Here is a 21,859-nt window from a genome sequence, read left to right as displayed (position 1 = left end):
CCCAGACATGGAACAGCAGCCTCCCATCCCCAGAGGCCAGTGTCCCATATTTGCCATAAGGTAATGTGAGCTCCCCAGTCTACTCTCCATCCTCCGAAAATGGTGCCGTTCCCCCAGCAGGGGTCACTGTGGACTCAGATGTGTGACAGGATGTTTGGCTCTAATAAGGTGCAGCACAGAGAAGCCCCGTGCTCGCCAAATACTTGCATTATTCCTAGAGTTTCTCAATTCCTATAAATGGGTGAGTGACATGCCCTGCCATAAAAGGTTTTTGTTTCTTCTTTTTCTCCCCTGTAAGAATTGTTGGCTTTAAACAATATCCTGAAAACTTAAAAAAAAAAAGAAAATCCTTTCTGGTAAAATATTTACTCTAAATGTCAAGGGTAGCTTGTTAATTCCCCTGGTAAAAAAGAAACAGATGGTGATATTTTTATCCACTCCCTACCAAGACAACACAAATGGCAGATGTGTCTGATTCTCAGCCTGGCTGTTGTGCTCAGGGAGCTGCTGTTACTTATGATGACCCCCTGGCTTTTGGTCTGCACTGCTCTGTCACTGTTTTGCTGTGCTGAGAGAGGCCTGGAAGGCTCAGGGAGAGTAAGGAATTAGGAAATCTTTAACCTTTAAGGCTGTGAATCAAATCTAAGCTGGGCTGGCAGCAGCCAAAAGAAAATCATGAGTGTTGAATGTCAGCAGAGCACGCTATGTTAAACACGCTGGTTGATCTCAGTCCAGTTCTGGGCAGGGAAAATCCATACACAAGCAACACACACTCCTCATTAGTGTCTTTTCTAACAGTCTCAATGGACAGACCAAAACACATAAAGACTGAGGTGCCACCAGATCAGGATTTAAGCACTTAGGGGAAAAGCTTGTGGTGTCTTGACCAGTTTGATGCCTATTCTGTGTATGAATCCTACCAGCTCTTATGCCTTTCTATAGCTGTAGTATCTGATCTCTTCACAACCACATACACTCCTTGCAACAGCCCCAGAAGAAGTCCTATTATCCCCATTTTACAGATGAGAAAACAAGGGCACAGAAAGACTGATTTATTTGCCCAAGGTCACACAGGAAGTCTGTGGTGCAGCAGGAAACTCAACCCAGGTCTTCTGAGTCTTAGGCAAGCACCCTCCCCAACTGACCACCCTTCCTCTAGGTGAGGAAACTCTAATCAGTGGACCAGACCTGCCAACAGGTAGGGGGAAGGGGGCAATTGTCCGGGGGTCTGGGGGCTCCCAGCCACCACTACTTGCAGTGCAGCAGGGCTTGGGCAAGCTCTTCCCCACCCTCGCTCTGTGCCACTCCCAGAAGCAGCCAGCACCCTCTCTGCTGCCCTTGCCGGGGGGGGTGTGTGTGTCTCCATGTGCTGCTCCCACCCCAAGTGATGAGTCCACGGTTCCTATTGGTTGGAACTACTGCCAATGGGAGCTGCAGGGGGAGTGCCTGCAGGGGCTGTGCCTGTAGGCAGCAGTGCCTGAAGCAGCGGTGTGTGGATACCCCCTGCCCTCCCCACCTAGGAGTGGCTGCCGGGGGGCGGGGGTACGCCAGTCACTTCTAGGAGGTGCCTGAGATTAGTGCCAAGCCCCTGACCCTCCCACACTCCCGTCTCCTGCCCCAGCCTACTGACAGCTAGTGAGGGTGGGGGCAAGCGAGGGCGGGAGAGGACAGTGAGCGGGCGTGGAGCTTTGAAGAAGAGGTGGACGGGGGCGTGACCTCAGGGAAAGAGTGGGGCAAGAGTTTGCGCGATTAGACAGTTGGCAACCCTACCCGGCGGGCACACGCACATCCTGGCTACACCGCCAGAGCACTCCAGCAGCGCAGATGCCAGCTCCCTGGGCACCGGCCAGCACAGGCTCAGCACCGCCCAAACGTCGGGCAGACCCATGTCTGGGTGGGTGCAGCATGGACTTGTGTGGGGGTCCATTGACTTTCTACCCTGGGGCCTGGAATTGCTGTTGCCATGGATACAAGGGTGGTAGTCAGCCTCCAGGGCCTGGCAACTCTCGTTGGCATCAGAACCCATTCCAGGGATAACAAGGTGATTTTCCTCATAAGCCACCATCTGACAGGCCTGCCGATGAAAGGGGAGGGGACAAAGGGGAGAGTTACCCTGGGGCTTGGCATTTCAAAGGGGGCTGGAGCTTGGGCCATTGTCACCATTATGGCAGCAGCTCAGCGGCAGCTGGTGCTCTGGGCCCCTTTGAAATGCTGCAACGGTGCAGCTCAGCTGCTCTACATGGCTCTTGGGGGGGCAGTGCTGCAGTCTGGGCAGTGCTCAGAGATCACTGGCCTAGGCCCCACCCTTTCCACCCTTGGAAATGCCCCTTCCAGAGCTTGGAGCCAGGCCCCCCTTCCATTTTGCCCCGGAGGCCCCCGGTGGCCATCGCCCTTGCTGCCATCTGAGATCCCACACAGGGAAAGAGTAAAGGGTCACGCTTGTATCTTCACCAGCAGAGGGCCCATGTTGAGAAAGAGAGGCTAAGAAATGATAGAACTATCTGGGAACAACAAGAAGTGTCGCAGATACAGAGTAACACGGCTACCTCTCTGATACTTATAAATATTTGGGTCTTTCAATCGCCTAATCAGAATCTGATTCTGTGCTTCTGCGTTGTGTCTGCAGTGCAGCCGGCTCAGCTTCCTGCTACTTCTCCTCTGACATTATTCCCAGGGCTAGAGAGAAGATTCTGAAGAAACCTGTAATCCCTGAGGTCAACCAATGAGACCTCTCCTGTCAGCTGTAGAGACACGGGAGGAAAAGACCTCCTGAGCAGACCTTATTAGCATAGACATGTCACCTACTTCACCAAGTGAATAATTTTGGCTGTTTGGGGTTAAAGTTCACTTAATTAAATGCTTTTATCCTTAGTGTGTGATTAAAGGGCACACTTAATCTATCCTAATGAGGGGTCACTTGAGTCTTACTCACTGAACATGGAGTAGTGAGCCACGGCCAAGCAAAAGTCAGAGAGGTGGAGGAGAAATCTCCCTATGGCAGGGAGGTTTAAAGGTCCCAGACACCATCTGACCCTTCCTTTCTAGGTGAAGGGGCTGAGCCTTAGGTCAGCTGTGCCAACAGTTTGCAGTGAAAGGCAATGCAAGAGTTGGCAATGGCAGACTCCCCACTACCCACAGGGTGATGGGGCTGTAGGGCTGGACCCAGCCAGATTCAGGACAGTCAGAGCAGTGGCAGAGGCCTCACTCATGGAAGGTGAACCCAAAGGAATCCACCCCCTACGCTTTGCTGACATCAGACAACAAACCATGAGTGGGGTGCCCTGGAGGGAAAGGGAGAGAGGAATGTGCAAGGGGCATTTGCCCATGAGACTTCCACATTGCAAGGTGGGAAACGGAGGCAAAGGACTAGTGCCCAGGATCCTGTGGGGTGGGTGGCTTCGTTATTGTTTGCATACTTCTGAGTTGTTGTTGCTGTGCTTTCCCATATTACCACTGTGTCCCCTCTCCCGGTCATAAGTTTGCTTCTCATTATGCACAGACTCGCTGCTTGTGAGGGGAGATGAATTACCTATTAGAGATGCCCCCAGGAAGCAAGATTCCCTCTATTTTTTTCCATCCATGGGTGGAATCACTTTTTTTATGTGCACCAAGGCCTATGGGGATGTGCACCACCAACAGAAACACACACTGCCAGCTGCGGGAGTCTGTGGGCCCTCTGCTAATCAATGGGACAGCACCTGAAAGTCTCCTGGGCAGCTCAGCTTACAGGGAACCTTGCTGAGGGGTGGGCATTTCAGTTTCCCAGATTTCTGGGTGTGGGCTCAAGATGGCTTCATTTTGTAATATCGAGGCGAACCTCTGTATAGTGAGGTTTATAGTGTTGCTGCCACCACCACTTGTCAGAAGGTTCAACACTAATTAACAAAAAGCATCACAGTCCTCACAGCTTCAGTGCCTGAGGGCGAGATCCACCAGGTCAACTGATAAACCACAGGAAGCACTGGAAAAGGTTGTAGGAAGAACCATCAAATAATGCAACCTCAGCGTTTCCAGGGCATTAGTGTCAGCTTTAACCATCCCAGTGCCTCGTCAACGCTGCCCAAGATCCTGCTGATATTCCTGCCTGCAAGCCCATGCTATCCAACCCACTGCTCCTGCAATTTAGTGCTGAACCAGCTGGTTGATTCCAGCCCTCCGGACATTGAGGCTCAGTAGCCAGCTGAGATTGCATTAAGGGCAATTTCAGCCTGCGTCAGGCATCTGACAAATGAGGAAATTGAAGTCATAGAAGTTCTCCAGCATGAAAAAATGCTAATCCCTCGAGTTACTCCTGCTTCTGCTAGCCTCAGCAGCCCCAACGCTGCTGAACTCCACGCATGCAGATGCTCCAAGACGCCTGTCAATCTCATACCAGCTGGAACCTATTTACCAGCTTTAAGCCTGTGAAGCTGCTCAGCCCATTGGTATGAAGACGCAGCAGCTCAGTGTTAACGGAGACTTCCCCACCCCCCATGGGGAGAAAAAAATAGCAAAGGTGATAATATGATAAAGAGGAAAGAATCTACAAAATGGCTATTTCATACTGTGATGGGAGGAAAAGTGAATAATTTACACATCTGCTTGGGAACCTGAAGCCAAAGCTCTGCAGAGAGTAAAACAGCCCTGAAATCTATCCAAATTAATTCTGAACCCTTTTTAACTTGGATTTCACTCAGATCTTAAGCTGTAGCACTTGATCCTGACAACAGCAGGAAGGAACATTATTGTATCAGCAACTCGTCTCCCGGCTGGTAAATCAAAGCTGGAGGGGCCAGGGGAGCAGTGGAAATGCCTTCGAATGCCCTTTCTTTGTGAACACATTTTCTAACTTCTATGCCTAAAGTGGGGCTTAAAAGCCCTTTTGTATAGCTTCACGCCTGATATTCCATAATCAACGCATGTCATTATGGCCACACAGCTGGGCTAACAGCCTTGCCAGATCCCTGGGCAAGGCTGGCGAGGGCCAGCTCCAGGTTCCCCTGGGGCAGCCAGCCCCCAGTGCTGCTCAGGCTGCAGTGCACTTATCTACCCAGCCCTTAGTGCTTTCCAGAGTGTACAGCGCAGTGTTCAGGCAGCAATTTAAAGGGCCCAGGCTCCAGCTGCAAGGAAGTTGCCCCCTTTACCTTCCCTCAGTGGGCCTGTGCGCACACAATTGCACACGTGTGATTTGCACATAACTAGATTGGGAATATGTTCATGCAATAGCTATCCATACACTTTGCTGGTCAGGTGTTCCAGCAAACACTTGACTTGCTTATGCCTGTGTGATTTTGCATACAAAACTTTGTGTACTGCATTTGGCAGAGGGTATTTTTACAGCAAAGTGGGACATCGAAGTAATCAGCATTGTCTTTTATAGGTAGCTGATCTCTAGAGCCATAACTCAAGGCAAGCTGCCAGAAGCCAAAGCAAACTTTATAAAAGCAACCTTCTCTTTCCCAAAGCTCAGTGCAGCAAGGGGTCACAGAGATTGTTCTCAGGATGTTTCCCTTCCCTGGGGTGCTTCAGTCTCCACTTCTGGTTGCATTCGGGGGCTGACACCCCTTCCTGCCGTTGCTCACTGCAGCTCACTTAAGAACATAAGCATGGCCATACTGGGTCAGACCATAGGCCCATCAAGCCCAGTATCCTGTCTTCTGACAGTGGCCAATGCCAGGTGCCCCAGAGGGAATGAACAGAACAGGTAATCATGAAGTAATCAATTCCCTGTCGCCCATTTCCAGCCTCTTGCAAACAGAGGCGAGGGACACTGTCCATGCCCACCCTGGCTAATAGCCACTGATGGACCTACCCACCATGAATTTATCTAGTTCTTTTTTGAACTCTGCTATAGTCTTAGTCTGCACAATACCCTCTGGCAAGAAGTTCCACAGTTAACTGTGCATTGTGTGAAACAATATTTCCTATTGTTTGTTTTAAACCTGCTGCCTGTTAATTTCATTTGGTGACCTCCTAATTCTTGTGTTGTGAGAAGGTGTGAATAGCAATTCCTTTTTTACTTTCTCCACACCAGTCATGATTTTATACACGTCCGTCATATACCCCCCCAGTCATCTTTTCTCCAAGCTAAGGTGACTGCTTCTGCTTCATGGCTTGGCTCTGTCCCAGGCAGTATTCCCATTTGCTACCACACAACGGTACCACTTCCCCAGTGGTTGACCAGGGAACTGTGGCCCATCCTCTGCACTGGATTCCAGTCCAAGGAGCCTACAACAAGCAGTCAAGATCTAGACCAGGTCAATCCCTTAGTGCTGTATCCCTGGGCTGCTTCCTAACACCAACATACCTTCTCTGGCCTCAAGTGTGACAGCCGTTTCCATCTCTGCTGTCCCCTGGCTACCCTGGCCCCTCCTGTTCCTGTCCTGCTGAGCCTCATCTCTCATTAGTCCTTGTTCCCTGGCTTCTTCTTCAGGTGCAGCTCAAGTAGCTATCTGACCCACCGAGCCATCTCCCCTGCTTCAGGCCCTGGGCAGGTGTGGATACGCCATCAATAGGGCCAATAGGCTCTCTAGGCCCGGGGGCAACGTGTGTGGTGGGGAGTGAGGGGAGGCTCAATGTCCAAAACAGGGGCAGAGCCTCAGGCAGAAGGCAGTCAGCCCTTAGTGCTGCCCAGAGCACAGTGATAGGCCCCCTCCACAGCCCTCAGAAGCCACATGAAGAGGCAGAGTGATGCTCCCACGGTGTTTCAAAGAGGCCCGGAGTTCCTGGCCACCGTCACTGCTATTGAAGCAGTAGCCAGGAGCTCTGGGCCCCTAATCAGTTGCTCGTCCCTCCTCCCTCCATCAGTGGGCCTGTGCTTTGTCACTTTCGCCTATAGCCATTCTTGCAATTCTACTCCTTGCACCTGCACAAGAGTTGGCAAATGGCTGACAGGAGACCTGCACTGGCTACGATCCCTGTCTCAAGCTGGGTGAATAACCCATTTTTTAGTTGGGTGGCTGATAATTTTGGGTTGACCTGAAATGGAAATATTTTAGGTCCCCAACCTTCAACTTTGTTTTGAAATGACTGAAATGTTTCATTTAACCGGCAGTGAATATCTGTGTTATTTATTTCCTGTTGCGAGAGTTTAACTTGGGAAAAATACATCTAGCTAACATTCCAAACAAAGCAGCAATTTTGAAATGAAAAGTGGAAATGTTTCATCTCGACAATGTTATGGTGAAATGCTGCAACTGAAAAAAAATTGTTCCACCTCTCCTCCCTATAATTTTGCCTGAGGCAATCCGTTAACTTCAACCACAATTGGTGAAAAGCTTGGGCAGGCTCAAGCATCACATGGGGCCTGGTGCAGAGTCCAGACTAGGAAGTGAATTTCACACACAGGAATTGCCACTCTTAAACTAATGTCAACCAGTTTCCTGGACAAGATGGGCTTCCTTTTGATTAAAGCGAGAGCAGACAGAGCTGAGCATCCAGCTAAGCTTGCACATACACAGACTTTCCAACAGGTGGAACTAAAGAATACAACATTTTGCTGGGCCTTGGGCAGGGAAGGGGCCCTGGTTAGCAGAGTCCCTATGTCCTAGTGTTGCTGGCCTGCAGATGGATTTCCACATGCGGAGATGTACGAATTACTAAAAAGCCTCTGCTTTAATGGTTGGCTTTTCATTTCCGACAAATCTAATTACAGAGGAACAGAATCAATTGTGAACATATTTAGGGAACAGCTCAATTGTCATCGCTTTAAAACTTCCTTTGCTTTATGAAGTGTTTGTGCAGTGCAGTCAGTCAATCACAAACGTTCATATCCCCTGTTGAGAAAATACATCACATGCCAACAAGAACAAAATAATTTAAGGGCCTGATGCTGCAAATACCCTTTCTATCTGGCAGTTGATACTCCTGCAAATAATCCTGCTGGGGTGAATGGGATAATTCACATGACTGAGGACAGCGCATCCGAATTAAGGTTCCAGACTTGAGCCGGCTGACGTAGGCTGTGTCTACACTACGAGATAAATTCAAATTTAAGGCAGGCTCAATAGTAGCGCAAGACTGTCTTCACTGTAAATACCATTAGCTCGATTTAGGGAGCGCTAATATTGATATAATATTGTCAGAACTGGCTGGGTGTAGAGTCAAGTTCAAATTTAAAAGTTCGAATAAAGGCCGGTGTGGTAGCCCCACGTCTAAAATACAATTCATTAGCCTCACACAGCCCCAGCTCATTCTGCTTCCTGCTGGTGAGTGTAAGGGAGGTACTGCCCCTCCCCCGAGAGCACAACAGGAGAGTCCTCCCAGACACCGTGACTTTGACGCTGCCAGCTGCTGGCCAGCACATTGGCCCTCCTGCCCATGGAGGCAGGGCATGCCTCCTCCTGCCCACCCCCTCATGCACCACGCCTGCCTTTTCCCATCCTGGAATCTCCCTGACCCTCCCTTTTAATCTAGCCAGGGTACCCATTCCATTTTGGAAAGGTGACCCTCTGACATTTGTTTGTGACCTCTCTGAGGCCAAGCCTCAGGCTTTAAATGGATCTCTTTTAAAGCTTTGTGTACCCTTTTTGGCCTGGCTGTCAGGAATGTGCTCTCAAACGTGCTCTCAGGAATGTTCACAGACCCAGCAAACTCTATGGGAACACCAGAAGACACCCACAGAAAGATAAGCCTGAACTCATATAAGTATTCGCCTGGGAAACTTGATTGTCAGGATTGCAATCACTCAATCAGGGAGCAAAGACGAACCATGCCATATATGTGTCCAATCCAAATTCAGCAGTACAGTTCAAAATATGAATATTTAATGCTCTCCATGAATTGCATATGCACAATCTGGAGACTTTTTCAACAAATGATTCTAAGCAAGTAGATGGCAAGAGACGTAAGCTGCAAGGTAGATCATTTGTGACAAATTTGGCGAAGTCTGGCAAAAATATTAGCAACTGCTAATTATTTGCTCAGCTCTAGTGTTTTATATGCAAAAGGGCTGACCCAAAATCTGCTGAAAGCAACAGAAAAGCTTCGAAAGACTTTTCATCCATCTCTAGCGGGGCCTGGAGACAAAGCCTATGTTTCGATTCTTTCAGAAGACAGATATGCAGATGGCGTGACCATCTTTTCATTATTATTCACAGTGCAGCAGCAAACAGAAGGCCCACTCAGAATGAGGTCCTGTTTTATTAGGCCCGGCATAAAACACACAGAAAGAGGTACACTCAACCCCAAACAAAAACCACCAGGTCAAGAGAAAGAGAGTGTGATACCACATTTGTGTAAAGAGACTGTGGATGTTACGCTTACTAATTCCAGCAGAACAAGAACAAGCCCAATCATATTAGGCTGTCGTATTTATTGAGGACATAAACCCTCATGCTTCAAGGCATATGTGAAGCACTGTCTGCTTGGGGTCAGGAAGAAATGTCCACCTTGAGCAAGTTATTGTAGAATTGCTCATTGAAAGATTTATTGTTCCTGTCCATGAAGTATCCAATACCGGCCACTGTCCAACAGGAAACCTGGTTAGAGGGACCAATGTGCTCATTTCACCTGGCCGTTCTTATAATTAATATTGCAGTGAAATTAGTGGAGAATTTGGAGAGGGGAAAAGTCTTCACATTTTAGGTTAAGCAACAATTTGGTCTCCCAATCTTTAAAAATTAGCTGACACCTGCTACTAATTTTCTTCTTGGTTACAAAAGCTATTGATTGCCTGAAGGGAGAAGGGAAAGGAGCTGTTAAGCAACTCTTCACACAGAGCAAATAAGAGCACAAATAGCAGGGAATGTGTGTCTTAATGAGCAAAGGGGGCATTGATCAGTTTGCTACATGGCTCAGCATGACTCTGAGATGTGCGGAGTGCTTGCAGCTCCCCTTGACTCCAATGGGACTTGAAGATGTTGCATGTCAGGATCAGGGAGGAAGTTTGTTGTAAAGCTGACGATAGGTTGTGCAAGGAGCAGGAGGTGGGACCAAGTGGCAAACACTTCATTTTCTGTCTTACTGGGCCCTTCCACTGCACTCCCAAGAAAAGTTCAGCTTTTTTGCCAGCAGTACTTCAGAGCACCATCCCCAACCAAAAGCTCACACAGCCAACCTGCACCCATTTCCTATCCTATCTAGCCCCCAGTCATGGCTTACCTTAATGGTCTGAGTGTTCGCAACAGCCTCAAGACCCTCAGCATTCCAAGAATTTTAGTACCACTGTCCGATACCATAGAAACCAGGATGTCAATGACCGAGATGAGAACCAGCAAACCGTCAAGTACGTTCCAGCTGCTTTTCAGGTACGCCTTCTCCCCAAAGCACAAGCCAAGCGCCACCACCTGCCCCAATGGCAAACAGCAACAAGTTATGACTAATTCAGCCAGTTAGCGACCTGCAGCTAATTCATTATTCACAGATCAGTGATTGCAAGTCCATTGGCTTCCCAGTATAGAAACCTAATTAGACAATTCTGTAAAGTGTTATACCGTAAGGGCTGTAAAAATAACTCTGCAAAAAGCATCGCAGATTGTCCCTTAACAGCTGATGTATTTTTAATACAGCTAAGCCAAGTGGTGTAAAAGGGATTCTATTAATGTATAGCTGATGCACTGAAGATTTGATCACATGAGTGTTTGGGCTATCGAGGGAGAAAAGTGGTTTCACGGTCCTGATGATAGGCTATTGCTGTCCACCAGATTTGCAAATACAGAAGAAAGTGGAAGTTTCTAAAAGACGGGGGAAGAGTTCTGAATTACCCAAGAGAGACTGGTAGGAAAAAGTCTTGTGAATCTTTGGACCTCATTCTGGCTCTAATTCAGCAAAGCATTTAAGCAAACTCTTAACAAAACAACAAATCATCATCACCTACCTCTTATACAGCACTTTTCAAGAGGAGATCTCAAAGCACTTTACAAAGGAGGTCTGTCTCATTAGCCACATTTTACAGATGGGGAAAATGAGGCACAGGAGGGTGGAAATGACATGCCCCAAGGTCACCAAACAGGCCCATGGTAGGCAGAGATAAGAATAGAATCACAGTCTCCTGAGTCTCAGTTTAGTAATTTAGCCACTAGATAACACTGCCCCTTCAGCAAAGCACATAAGCAAACACTTATATTTAGGTCATGGAAGTCAATGGGACTTATTCACATGGCTGAAAGAAAGAATGTGCTTAAGTGCATTGCTGAAAAGGGGTGGATTGTTGATCTTAGGCCTTGCACCTCATCAATCTGGTATATATTTTAGGGAATTTGTCTGTCTGCCTGTTTGTCTGTCTGTTCAAGAACACCTCCTAAACAGTAAGTGCTAGAAACCCCAACTTTGGTGTACAGTTTCAGCTGATAACTTAAAGTAAGGTTTGAGTTTGGTTGTGCCAGGAAAACAGGATGTGCCTGGAATGGGATTGCTTCTCAGAAAACTGTACAGCAAAGAGACCGAATCACCAGGCAAGTGAAAGGGGCTGACTGCGGGTGAGCCTCCCACCCGTTTCCAGAACTGCCCCAGCCCTGAGCCTCCAACCCCCCAGGTGCTTTTTAGGGAGGATGGGGGCAGGGCAGATTCATATGGGAACATTGCTGTCTGTTCCCCTTCCTCACTGTCACGAAACGAAGGAAAAGTGAATAAAGTAACCGAGTTAAGGACCCAAGTAATGCTAGGTAAATGTGCTACAGGTTGAACCTCTCTAATCCAGAACTCTCTTGCCTGGCAAACTCCATAATCTGGCATGATTTTAGTTAGCCAGATAACCACTTATTGTGGGTGTGGCCAAGTTTTCAGTGGTCCCATAAAGTCTGTTTACAGCCACCAGCCCTGGGTCTCAGAGTTCTGTGCTGTTATTTACCCCTAAATATCTTATAGGAGTCCAGTAAGCAGTGGAAGTGTTGGTAATATTCTAGAAAATATTGACCTCCCTTGGTTCGGCAAATTCTCTCATCCAGCACCAGTCGGGTCCCAAATGACAGAGGTTCAACCTGTAGTACTGCTATATATTAGAAACAGCTTCAACGAATTGATGGTGGGACAAAAGGCATGAAGAATAAAGTGCCTGGTATTTATTGAGTCATTACTCAAGAAGGGGGAAAATGTTTACACCTCCCCCAGGTAGCAGAGCAGATTGGACATGATGATCTCTGGAAAAATAGGCACCTGGGCTTTAGAAATCCGAAGTCAGGAAATGGTGCTAATGTAGTACTGCCAGGCTTACACTTTGGCTTTGTTTACCTTAACTGTCATCTCTGCCAGGAAGATTACAGTGAAGATGTAGTTGGACAGCGTTAGGAAAATTCGTTCCTATAAAGAAAGAAAATAACAGACAAGTTTTTATAGTCTGCTCTCCAAATCTCTCTCTCGCTATATATTTGGATGGTTGCTTAACCTTTTCCTGATTTCATGCTGAAATAGGTCTTGGAACATTTGCTTCTGAAAAAGATGTCCAAACATTTACAATGATAACACTTTTCTTGTTCATAGCTCTCTTTTTTTCTGTTCCCTCCCTTCTGTCAGTACCATGGACAGCTGCCAGCTTTCTGGCAGCTGCTTGCTTCACTGCAGGTGAGGGGGGTAGTAAGGGAAGGGTGCAACTGAGACCCACATGACCTAGTTCTCAAATCTAAACTATCCTTTACATGTATCATTTGGCTGGTCCACACTTTCTGAGTTTCTATACCGCTCCTTTACCCCCCCCAATGCTCATGGGGTACTTGACAAGACAGAAGGAAAATTTCCTTCTGAATGATTCATAGCGGGTGTCTCATAACCCTTCACCTGTGGCTTTAAGTGCTTCTCAAGAATTATAAAGCCCCACATCAAACATGTGAAGTAAGCCTGACACCCGTGACCCAGAACAGCAATGTGAGGCACAAAGAGACAGTGTCTCAGCTGGTGTAACCTGCCATTGTTCCACTGACATCAAGGAAACAATGGTCATTTATATGAGGTGAGGCTCTGCCCCCAAAGAGTGTAACTGACTTGCCCAAGATTATGACAGAGCTGGGAAGAGAACCCTGCAGTCTTCCTGTACTCTAACCCAGTCCCGGGGTTTAATCATTAAATGGTGCTTTCCTTCTATAAGTAGCTAGTGATTACAGATAAGAGCCAGGGACTAATTCCCTATCTATAACCAGCAGAAACCTGTCTTTTTAATGATGATCATTAAATAAATTGCACTTTCCCCTAATCCCTGTACAGTCTCTGATTGCTTGCACTGTGAAATGGAGAATTGGAGGAGAGAGGAAGGAAGACACATAGTGTTTGTGTGTGTGTGTGTGTGTGTGTACACATGCAGGGGCACAAAAACATCTCACGATAAAATTACTAAGGATGTTGGATTTATTTCCACTGCTCCCTACAGAGCAGTTGTCAAAGAAAAGCAGGTCTCTCTCAAACCAGCTGCAATTTAACTATGATAAAACACCATGAAAACTCTCTTGCTAGGTCATGATTTACTGAGAGTGACATGGGAATCACAAAGCAGCTTGTTTCCCTGCCGGTGTCTGTAATGAATCAAGTCTTAAAGACCCCTGCTGTGACGGCATGAGCAGTGACAGAAAACATCCCTGGCCTTCAAAAGAGTGCAGCATAAAAGACTGCTCTCCGGGGTCTGCAAATGTGTGGTGGGGCAGAGTGTCAGCAGGAGTGGATAAGCACCCACTTTCGGCAGGGCAGATACGGTGATAAGAGGTTGAAAAGAGTCAGAATACTGTGCTTCTCTTTGGCAAGCGAGCAGCGATCAGGGAGTGAACTCTCTATGCACCATGTCCTCCACTCTCCCGAATGGGAGGCCCTCTGTGGACAGACTGCCTCCTCAGCTCTGACGGGCTGACTCAAATGGGGACAGGGAGAGAAGTGGCTCTAGGCAGTGAGAAAATCCATGACTCTGGGAGGCAAAATACAATCACTTGAAACAAGTGATGCTAAAACAACTGTCTGTGTTTCCAAACAAAGCCTTTGTCAGCTGCAATGTGGCCAGGTGCCCGTGCCTGCTCTGCCTCACTCTCGCCCTCCTTCAGCATCTGCAGTGGTGCCTCCCTCTGTCCCATCTCTGCACTTCTGTTTTCAGTCCTTGGTCCAGCTCATCTTGATCCTGAGGTGACTCCCATGGTTACCACCTCCAGGCTGATGGCTCTCTCTTCCTGGCCTCTCTCCCCTCTCATCACTTCTGTGCCTCAGAAGCCTCCTCCAAGCCTGGGTAAAACCACACTGCCTCATCCCTGGCACCCAGACAGTCCTTCTCATCTCAATTTCCACACCTCAGGCTCCTCCACATCAAGACTCTCAGCAAATCCTCTTGCATCTCCCTCTTCAACAGCACTAGAGACCCCACCTTTCCCCCCATCTTTGCTGCTCTCTCTGATGTCCTCCCCCACAACCTTCTTTCACTTTGACAGTGCAGTATCCCAGAGACTCAGATCAGATGGCTTTATAACAGAACAACAAATGGCACAGCCTGGATAATGAATGCCCTTCTTTGCATGTGGATCCAGGTCACTTGTCCAGTGGTCCCTCTAATTTTTTCCATGTATACGTGGAATAAATATTGTTATGTGCACCAAAAGAAATCTGATGAGGTTCAACAAGGACAAGTGCAGAATCCTGCACTTGAGATGAAACAATCCCAAGCACTGTTACAGGCTGGGGACCAACTGGCTAAGTAGCAATGCAGCAGGAAAGGATCTGGAGTTTACAGTGGATGAGAGGATGGGTATGAGTGAAAGGTGGGCCCTTGTAGCCAAGAAGGCTAACAGCACATTGGGGTGCATTAGGAGAAGCATTTTCAGCAGATCTAGAGAAGTTATTATTTCCCTCTATTTGGCACTGGTGAGGTCACACCTGGAGTACTGAGTCCAGTTCTGGGCACCCTACTATGTAATGGATGTAGATGCAAAGGAGAGGGTTCAGTGGAGGACAATGAAAATGATTATGGGGCTGGACCACATGACCTTTGAGGAGAGGCTGAGGGATTTTGGATTATTTAGTTTGCAGAAGAGAAGACTGAGGGGAGATTTGAAAGCAGCCTTCAATTTCCTGAAGGGGGGCTCTAAAGAGGATGAAGTGAGGCAATTCTCAGTAGTGATGGATGGCAGAACAAGGAGCAATAGTCTGAAGTTACAGAGTGGGCGGTGTAGGTTGGATATTAGGAAATGGCATTTCACCAGGAGGTGGTGAAGCACTGGAATGCATTACCTAGAGAGGTGATGGAATCTCCATCTCTGGAGGTTTTTAAGTCCTGGCTTGACAAAGTCCTGTATGAGATAATTTTGTTAGGGTTGATCCTGCTTTAGGCAGGGACCTGGACTAGATGACCTCCTGAGGTCCATTCCAGCCCTAGGATTCTATAATATTCATAGTTGCTGAGAATCGTGGGGTCCAACCAGTTCTGAAGCAGTAGTGAACTAGCTACATTATTCTGAAAATATATTGGTTGTTCAAGCCAACTAGCCAAACTCAACCAGCCAAATAGCCATACTTGGCTAGTGGCTAGAAGGTTGGGCACCCCTGGAGGATAGACTTACCCAGTTCCCATTTATTTCAAAAGGATGAGGACTTCCAAATTCCTGCACCAGCTTTAGGAAATCTCAGCCACTCTCAACTGCGGGAAAACCACTGATGTCATTAGGAGTCATTGATGCAAAATGCCAGGACAACCTACGCCAATGGCGGAGCTGGGGAAAGAGCCCAGCATCCAGAGCAGTTGAGGTGTTCCTGCCTTCAGAGGGCTTGTCCACACTAGCTCCCTACTTTGGAGGGAGCATGGTAAGTAGGGTGAGAACTGAAGGGACTTTGAAATACCCTGGGCACTTCGAAGTACAGGCTGGTGAGCTGCAGCTAGACGCGAGCTGGCACTTCAAAGTTAAAGACTTCGAAGTTGCCACGGGGGGGAATTTGCTTAATGAAGTGCTGCATATGCACCACAGCACTTCATTAATAAACTCCCAACACGCTACTTTCCATGCTCCCTTCGAAGTAGGGAGCTAGTGTAGATAAGCCCCGAGAGTGAGCTCAAGTGAGCAGTATGCCCGCCCCACCCGAGGCAGCCTTCTACATGCACAGCAGCTGCCCAAGCTGCCTGCCTGACAATGTTTAATGGCAAACAGAAATAAAAAAAGGCCTCTGTAAGCTAAACAATGGCTGAGCGCAGCCAGATGCGCCATGTCAAAGTCATTTTAAAAATGAGTTAATAGAGGGCTGCATCCATGAGCTTTCATTACAAGGGTGTTTTTTGTTTTAAGAGTTTCAAAGGGATCCAAATCCTTCACCACAAAACTTTGAAAACTCCCAGCCAGAACAACAAGCCTCTTTCATTAACTGGCAGGCACGTTTGGGTGAAACAGGCTCCTGAATCCTATGCAAGACATAGACAGCAAGGCCAAGAGGGACCTATATGACACAAGCTCCACAGCTTCCCCCAAGAAATTCCTAGAGAAGAACTTCTAGACACTCAGAGGCTATGTCTACACTACAGCAATCTGTCAACAAAAGTTACTGTTGGAAGATATCATCGAACAAAACTTCTGCCAACAGTTTGCAGTCACACACAAAAGCAGACTGCTCTGTTGACAGAGAGCAGCCAGACTGCCCAGCCACTCTCTCAACAGGAGGGCCAACCAGAAGCACAGCAGACAAGGCTGTCCAGTGACCCAGCAGCCCTATCTGTTGACACAGGGCCCCCAAGGGTGTCCACATAGATTTTTTGTCAACCTAGGGAAGTAGTGGAGTCTCCATCCCTGGAGACGTTTAAGTCTCAGCTCGACAAAGCCCTGGCTGGGCTGATCTGATGGGGTTTGGTCCTGCCTTGGGTAGGGGGCTGGACTTGATGGCTTCTTAGGTCTCTTCCAGCTCTATTGTTCTACGATTCTATGACAGATTCGGTCAAGAAAGGCATTCTGCCTTGTGAGGGAGAGGCAGAAGTCTGTTGACACAAGTGCTGTGTTCTGTCAAGTTACTGTCGACAGAACGCATTTTTAGTGTGGATGCTCCACAAGCTTTGTTTTGTCGACAAAACTGTCTAGTGTAGACATAGCCAGACAGCCTTGATTTAAAGTTGCCAGAGATGGAGGACATTTCACCAGGACCATTGGTAAATTGTGCCAATAGCTAACTATCCTCACTGTTAAAAAGGTCCACCATTTCTGGTCTGAATTTGGCTTCAGTTGCTAGCCATTGGATTGCGTTCATATCTTTCTCTACGAGCTTGAAGAAGAACCCATGATCAAATATTTGTGCCCCACATAGATGCTTATAAAGTGTGATCAAATCATGCCATTAACTTTCTCTATGTTAAGCTAAATAGATTGAGCTTGTTGAGTCTTCTGTGGCATGCTAGAGCATTTGTCATACCATTGGGCCATGTCTAAGGTCACTGTTTTGGATCCAGCCCAGACTGGAAGTGATTGAGGCTTTGTTTTCACTACCTGGTGGAACAGCAGTGCAGTAAGTGCTCCTCTGGCTGTTGATTTATTATGTCTATTGTAGATGCGATAAATCCATCTCCGAGCTCATTCCCATCGATGCAGGTACTCCACCAACATGAAAAGAGTAGCTGGCATCTATGGGAGAGCAGCCTCTGTTGATCTTACCACATGCAGCTACATGATTTTCTTAACTGAAATTGAACAATGATGCAGTAAATGTAGACAAGGCCTAAGAGTTGTCACCATCTGCTGATTGACTGGTCGCTACCCTCTAGTTACCAGTGGACCACAAAAGCCACCCCTACAGCTGGCACTAATTGGATTATGAAGCCCGATCACCACTCACTCTCATGTTAAGTCTGGACCAGGGGAAGGTTGAGGCAGTGTGCAGAAGTTTGCACTGCAACTACTATCCATGTTGGATCTATTCTGTGGATCCAGAATTTTCACTGTTCAGGGCTATTTACCCAGCACCTTTCCCCAGCTCTGTAGTCACAAGCCCACCAGACTCACATATGGACAGATGACAAAACAATATTGAGAGTTTACATTTATACAAGGAGACTCTAACACACTTGACTATTGTATACATGCAACGAGATTCAGCCATCTCTGGGGTGGAGGACAGTCACCTATTGCACAACAGTGAGGGAAAGAAATTTGGCTTAAGGACCTTGGGGCATGCTCAGCCTCAGGTGGCATGCTCATGGGATCTTTAACATACACAAAGAGCACAACAAACTTTTGTTTCAAGAGCTCAGCCTAAATATCCACAGATAATAAATAGCAAGGCACTCTTGCACCGAGGGAACGGGGATTTATATTGTTGCAATATGAACAGTCTCTTGCAATATGTCAGAAGCAGCCTAGCATACCTCTCAGCCACAATCAATGCAAAAATAAAAGAGCAAGTGGGTGATTCTGCCCAACTGACTGATAGGAGCGATATTGTTAGGGTCTGGTTTGAAAAATCATTATGCAATTTATTAAAACAAATGGTTCAGGGAAATGGAATTACAGTGCGTGCATTCATTCAATTTGCTTATGTCACAACAAAGATGATTGACAAAAAGGCCAGAAAAGTACAAAATGAACAGCTTCCCTCTCTCCCTTCCCACCACCCATACGGCAATGCAGAACAGATGGAAGGAGCTAACATTGTGTGGAGAGAGTAAAAGTGTTTGAATGTTTATCAGTGAAGAAAATGGAGACAGATGTCCTGCTTATATCATGTATTAAAACAGTCTGATTGTGCCTGGGGAGATGGGAGATGGGAGATTAAAAGTGGAAGTCTTCATGTCTTTCCCAGCTCATGGGTGATGTTCTTGTGCTTCAGAGGGAAGAAACTTTTGGTGAGGGCAGATGATTGAATGCCCCAAAGAATCCTGGTATGTTGGCAATGTCATGTACAGTTTACTGCAGAGAGTACATTTATTACTGAACACTATACAGGGAGGATCAATCTACTTTTAAATAAACCATAAATGGCAAATTATAAACAGCTGGGGCCAGATCCCTAGATACAGCCATGATGTTCAGAGCACACAGCATGTCTAGCACACAGAGATGGCTCAAAGCCCTTCCATGCACTGGTCCAATGCTGGCAATGCTCCCTGCATAGCTGTTTCCTCTGTGCTGGGTTGGAGACAGAAGGCTGCCCTTACTTCCCCAGGTCTGTAATGATCACAAAGTGCTAAAACATACTGACCAGGGCAATGCAGTGCGACATACCTATGTGTGGTCTTCTCTTTTATCTAGCCATATGCACATCCTACATGCCACAAGTAGCAGGGAGGGTGGATGGTATTAGTGTTCCCTGTAAGCTGAGTGCTTGGGCAGCTGCCCAAGAGAGATTCAGGTGCCTCTCAGCTGATCGGCAAAGCGCCCATAGCCTCCCACAGCAGGCAGCGTGTGTTTCTATTGGTGGTGCACAGAAGATTTTTTCCTGCCCGTGAATGGAAAAAAATAGAAGGAACACTGGAGGGTATGTAGTCCCCTGTTGGCTTTCTACCTCTATATGCTCATCTGTCATTGGTGGATCCTTACTGGGCCAGGTAGACCGGGTTTGTGGGCTAAGCTCTGTGTCAGTGTTGCACACAGCGGCTGCATGGTTCCTAAGGATCTGATCCCCAGTCTGGATTGCAAAGACAGATCCTCAGCTGGTGTAAATCAGCATAGCCCCAGTGACTTCAATTTAGCTATGCAGTTGTACATCTGCTGAGGATCTGGCCTCCTCTTTCTCCAGACATCAAAAGCAGAGAGAGACACAGTCCAGTATGACTCAAACTTTGGTGGCTGCACTATGAATCCAGCAGCAAAGAGTTTGGGAAATCATTAACCAGCAGCACAACTTTGATACTCACAGCACTGTGGGGCTCAATTTTTGGCCGTTCCATGGCAATGGTGATGCAGTTCAGGAAAATGATGACCAAGACGATGTGATCAAACATCTTGTGGGTGATGATTTTATTGCACATCAGACGGAATCTGCCCAGAAAAAATAAGAGACACACAACAAGTGGTTAACACCTAACTAGACTATTGTCAGACATCAGCCTTATGCATGGCATGAGACCCGAACAGCCCATTTGAAAAGCAGACATGTTGCTGACTCCTGACTCCTCTCCTGGCCATATGTCAACAAACTTTTCTCACTGTACACGGAAAAAGGTGCAAGCCACAAATCTGAACACAGGTTGTAAATACAACAAAGTTTAGGGATGCTTGGTTGGATCGGGGGTTTGATTCATTGTAAAAAGAGCAGCCACTTGCAATTCACACCCATTGCCAGGTTTGGATTTTGAGCGCTCCTTTTCCCTTCAAGTCAAAGACTCACTTGGATTCAAAGCTCAAGTTTTGCTGCATCTCTAGCTAGCAAATAACCTAGTTTGAGTGTGATAGGCTAAAGAATATTATGCTGAACAAGGAACAAGAGCTAGTTAGCATGACAGATGGCTGTACATTGAGGCAAGATTTATAATATGGTATTACATTTCCCAAAGTCTGTTTCTGAAAGTCTATGGAATCATTATATGAATGAATTGTACTTCTACTCTGGACCTTCCAGCTAAAAAATGCAAAGTGGCCAACAGTACAAGCCATGACCCTCTTTATGAAGGTACATCATGGCACTGGTTCCAGATGGCCACACAGCAGCTGATCCTTGGGAAAAACAAAGGATTCTTGCTCCTTTCTGTAAGCAACAGGCCTTTCCTGGAGGAGTGTGACGAGGGGATGGGAGAAAGGGAACTCTAAGGGCCAAACTCAGAGGCAAGACTAGGGCTTGGTCTACACTAGAGCATAAAATTGATTTTAAGGGACTTAGCTTGATGATATAATGTAATCTGTCTTCACTACATTTATCATGAGGTCAATTGTGAGGGGTCGTAAGGTTGACTTTTCTACTCCTGCTTTTTCATGAGAATACCAAATTCAAATTTGCAAGGTCAACCTTAGGCAAGTGTAGACACAGCATTATTAAATTTGATTTTATTGGCCTCCAGAAGTATCCCACAATGCCCCAGTGTGTCCATTCTGGCCAGGGCTTTCACCTCTACTGCTCTCCCGGTGAGCAGAAAGCAGCCTGGGAATTTTGAATTTTGCTTTTCTCCTTCACAGGTGCTTAACCATGCCTCCCCTCTACCCCGACCCCCACAAACAGAAGCTTTGCAAAGGCAAGTAGTAGTGTGAACAGTGCTTTGTCAGAAACATTGTTTACACTGCCTGACTTTTAGCCAGGGAGTTGTGGTGACACAATCCCAGTGCTAAAAGCTGCACAGTGTAGACATATGTACCCTTAGTCTAGGGGAGACTAAGTTGGCGTAATACTGTCTTTTGACCCCCTCAACACGTGTGCCAGCAATTTAGATACCACTGAATGTATTTGGCTACTATACACAGGAGCCTTTCCCACCTGCTGCATAGAATCAAAAGCTCACCCATTCTGTGGGGCCTTGGCTTCATTAACAAAGAAATTAACAGAAGCATATAAAGCCTATAAGTCTTCTCTCTCAAGTGGGGCTGTGTCTGAGGTTCCTCTCGTAGGACTTCTCAGCCCACAGCCTAGATCCTCCTTCCCTCCCTCCCTCCTGGGGACTTCTGCCACCTCCCTTCTATCAGGATGGAGTAACCAGTTGCCTGCCCTCGTGAATCAGCAGGATCAATTTAATTCTGCCAGCAAGCTCAGCACCTGCTAAGAGGATGAGCTGTTCCAGATAAGTATTGCCGGCTCACAGGGCCCCATTTAAAGATGAAATGCAATTTAGATCCCCTGACATGAGCTTCAATCCCTTTACAGTCAGCTTGACTCCCTTGGAGCTACTTATACTCTTGCCCCATGTTGAAGGGCCTCTTCATCGATACAACCTACACACTGACAAGCTGCAAGAGGCGGATCAGTCGAAGCTGCTCCCAGTTCACCTGGACATACATCTCGTTGCAGCCCTGTGTGAAATCACACAGACATGGGCAGAACTGGTGAGCGTAGCTCAAAGAGCACTCGTGTGCAAGGGACTGTCCTCTAC

General features: G+C 47.2%; 1 protein-coding gene across 1 annotated transcript in view; it reads right to left on the bottom strand.

The window, feature by feature from the left end:
- The window catches only part of CACNA1G (calcium voltage-gated channel subunit alpha1 G), a 199,046-nt gene that overhangs the window by 60,261 nt on the left and 116,926 nt on the right, over positions 1 to 21,859 (bottom strand). Inside the window, exons 17-19 of the mRNA XM_075014142.1 lie at positions 19,700 to 19,823; positions 12,148 to 12,216; positions 10,081 to 10,265 (exon numbers count right to left, since the gene is read on the bottom strand). Coding sequence (XP_074870243.1) covers positions 10,081 to 10,265; positions 12,148 to 12,216; positions 19,700 to 19,823 — 378 coding nt within the window. The remainder of the gene's footprint in view (positions 1 to 10,080; positions 10,266 to 12,147; positions 12,217 to 19,699; positions 19,824 to 21,859) is intronic.

Source organism: Carettochelys insculpta, chromosome 20, assembly GCF_033958435.1.
Source record: "Carettochelys insculpta isolate YL-2023 chromosome 20, ASM3395843v1, whole genome shotgun sequence".
In the NCBI taxonomy this organism is placed as follows: domain Eukaryota; kingdom Metazoa; phylum Chordata; order Testudines; family Carettochelyidae; genus Carettochelys; species Carettochelys insculpta.
This window is presented reverse-complemented; position numbering and strand designations above follow the sequence as displayed.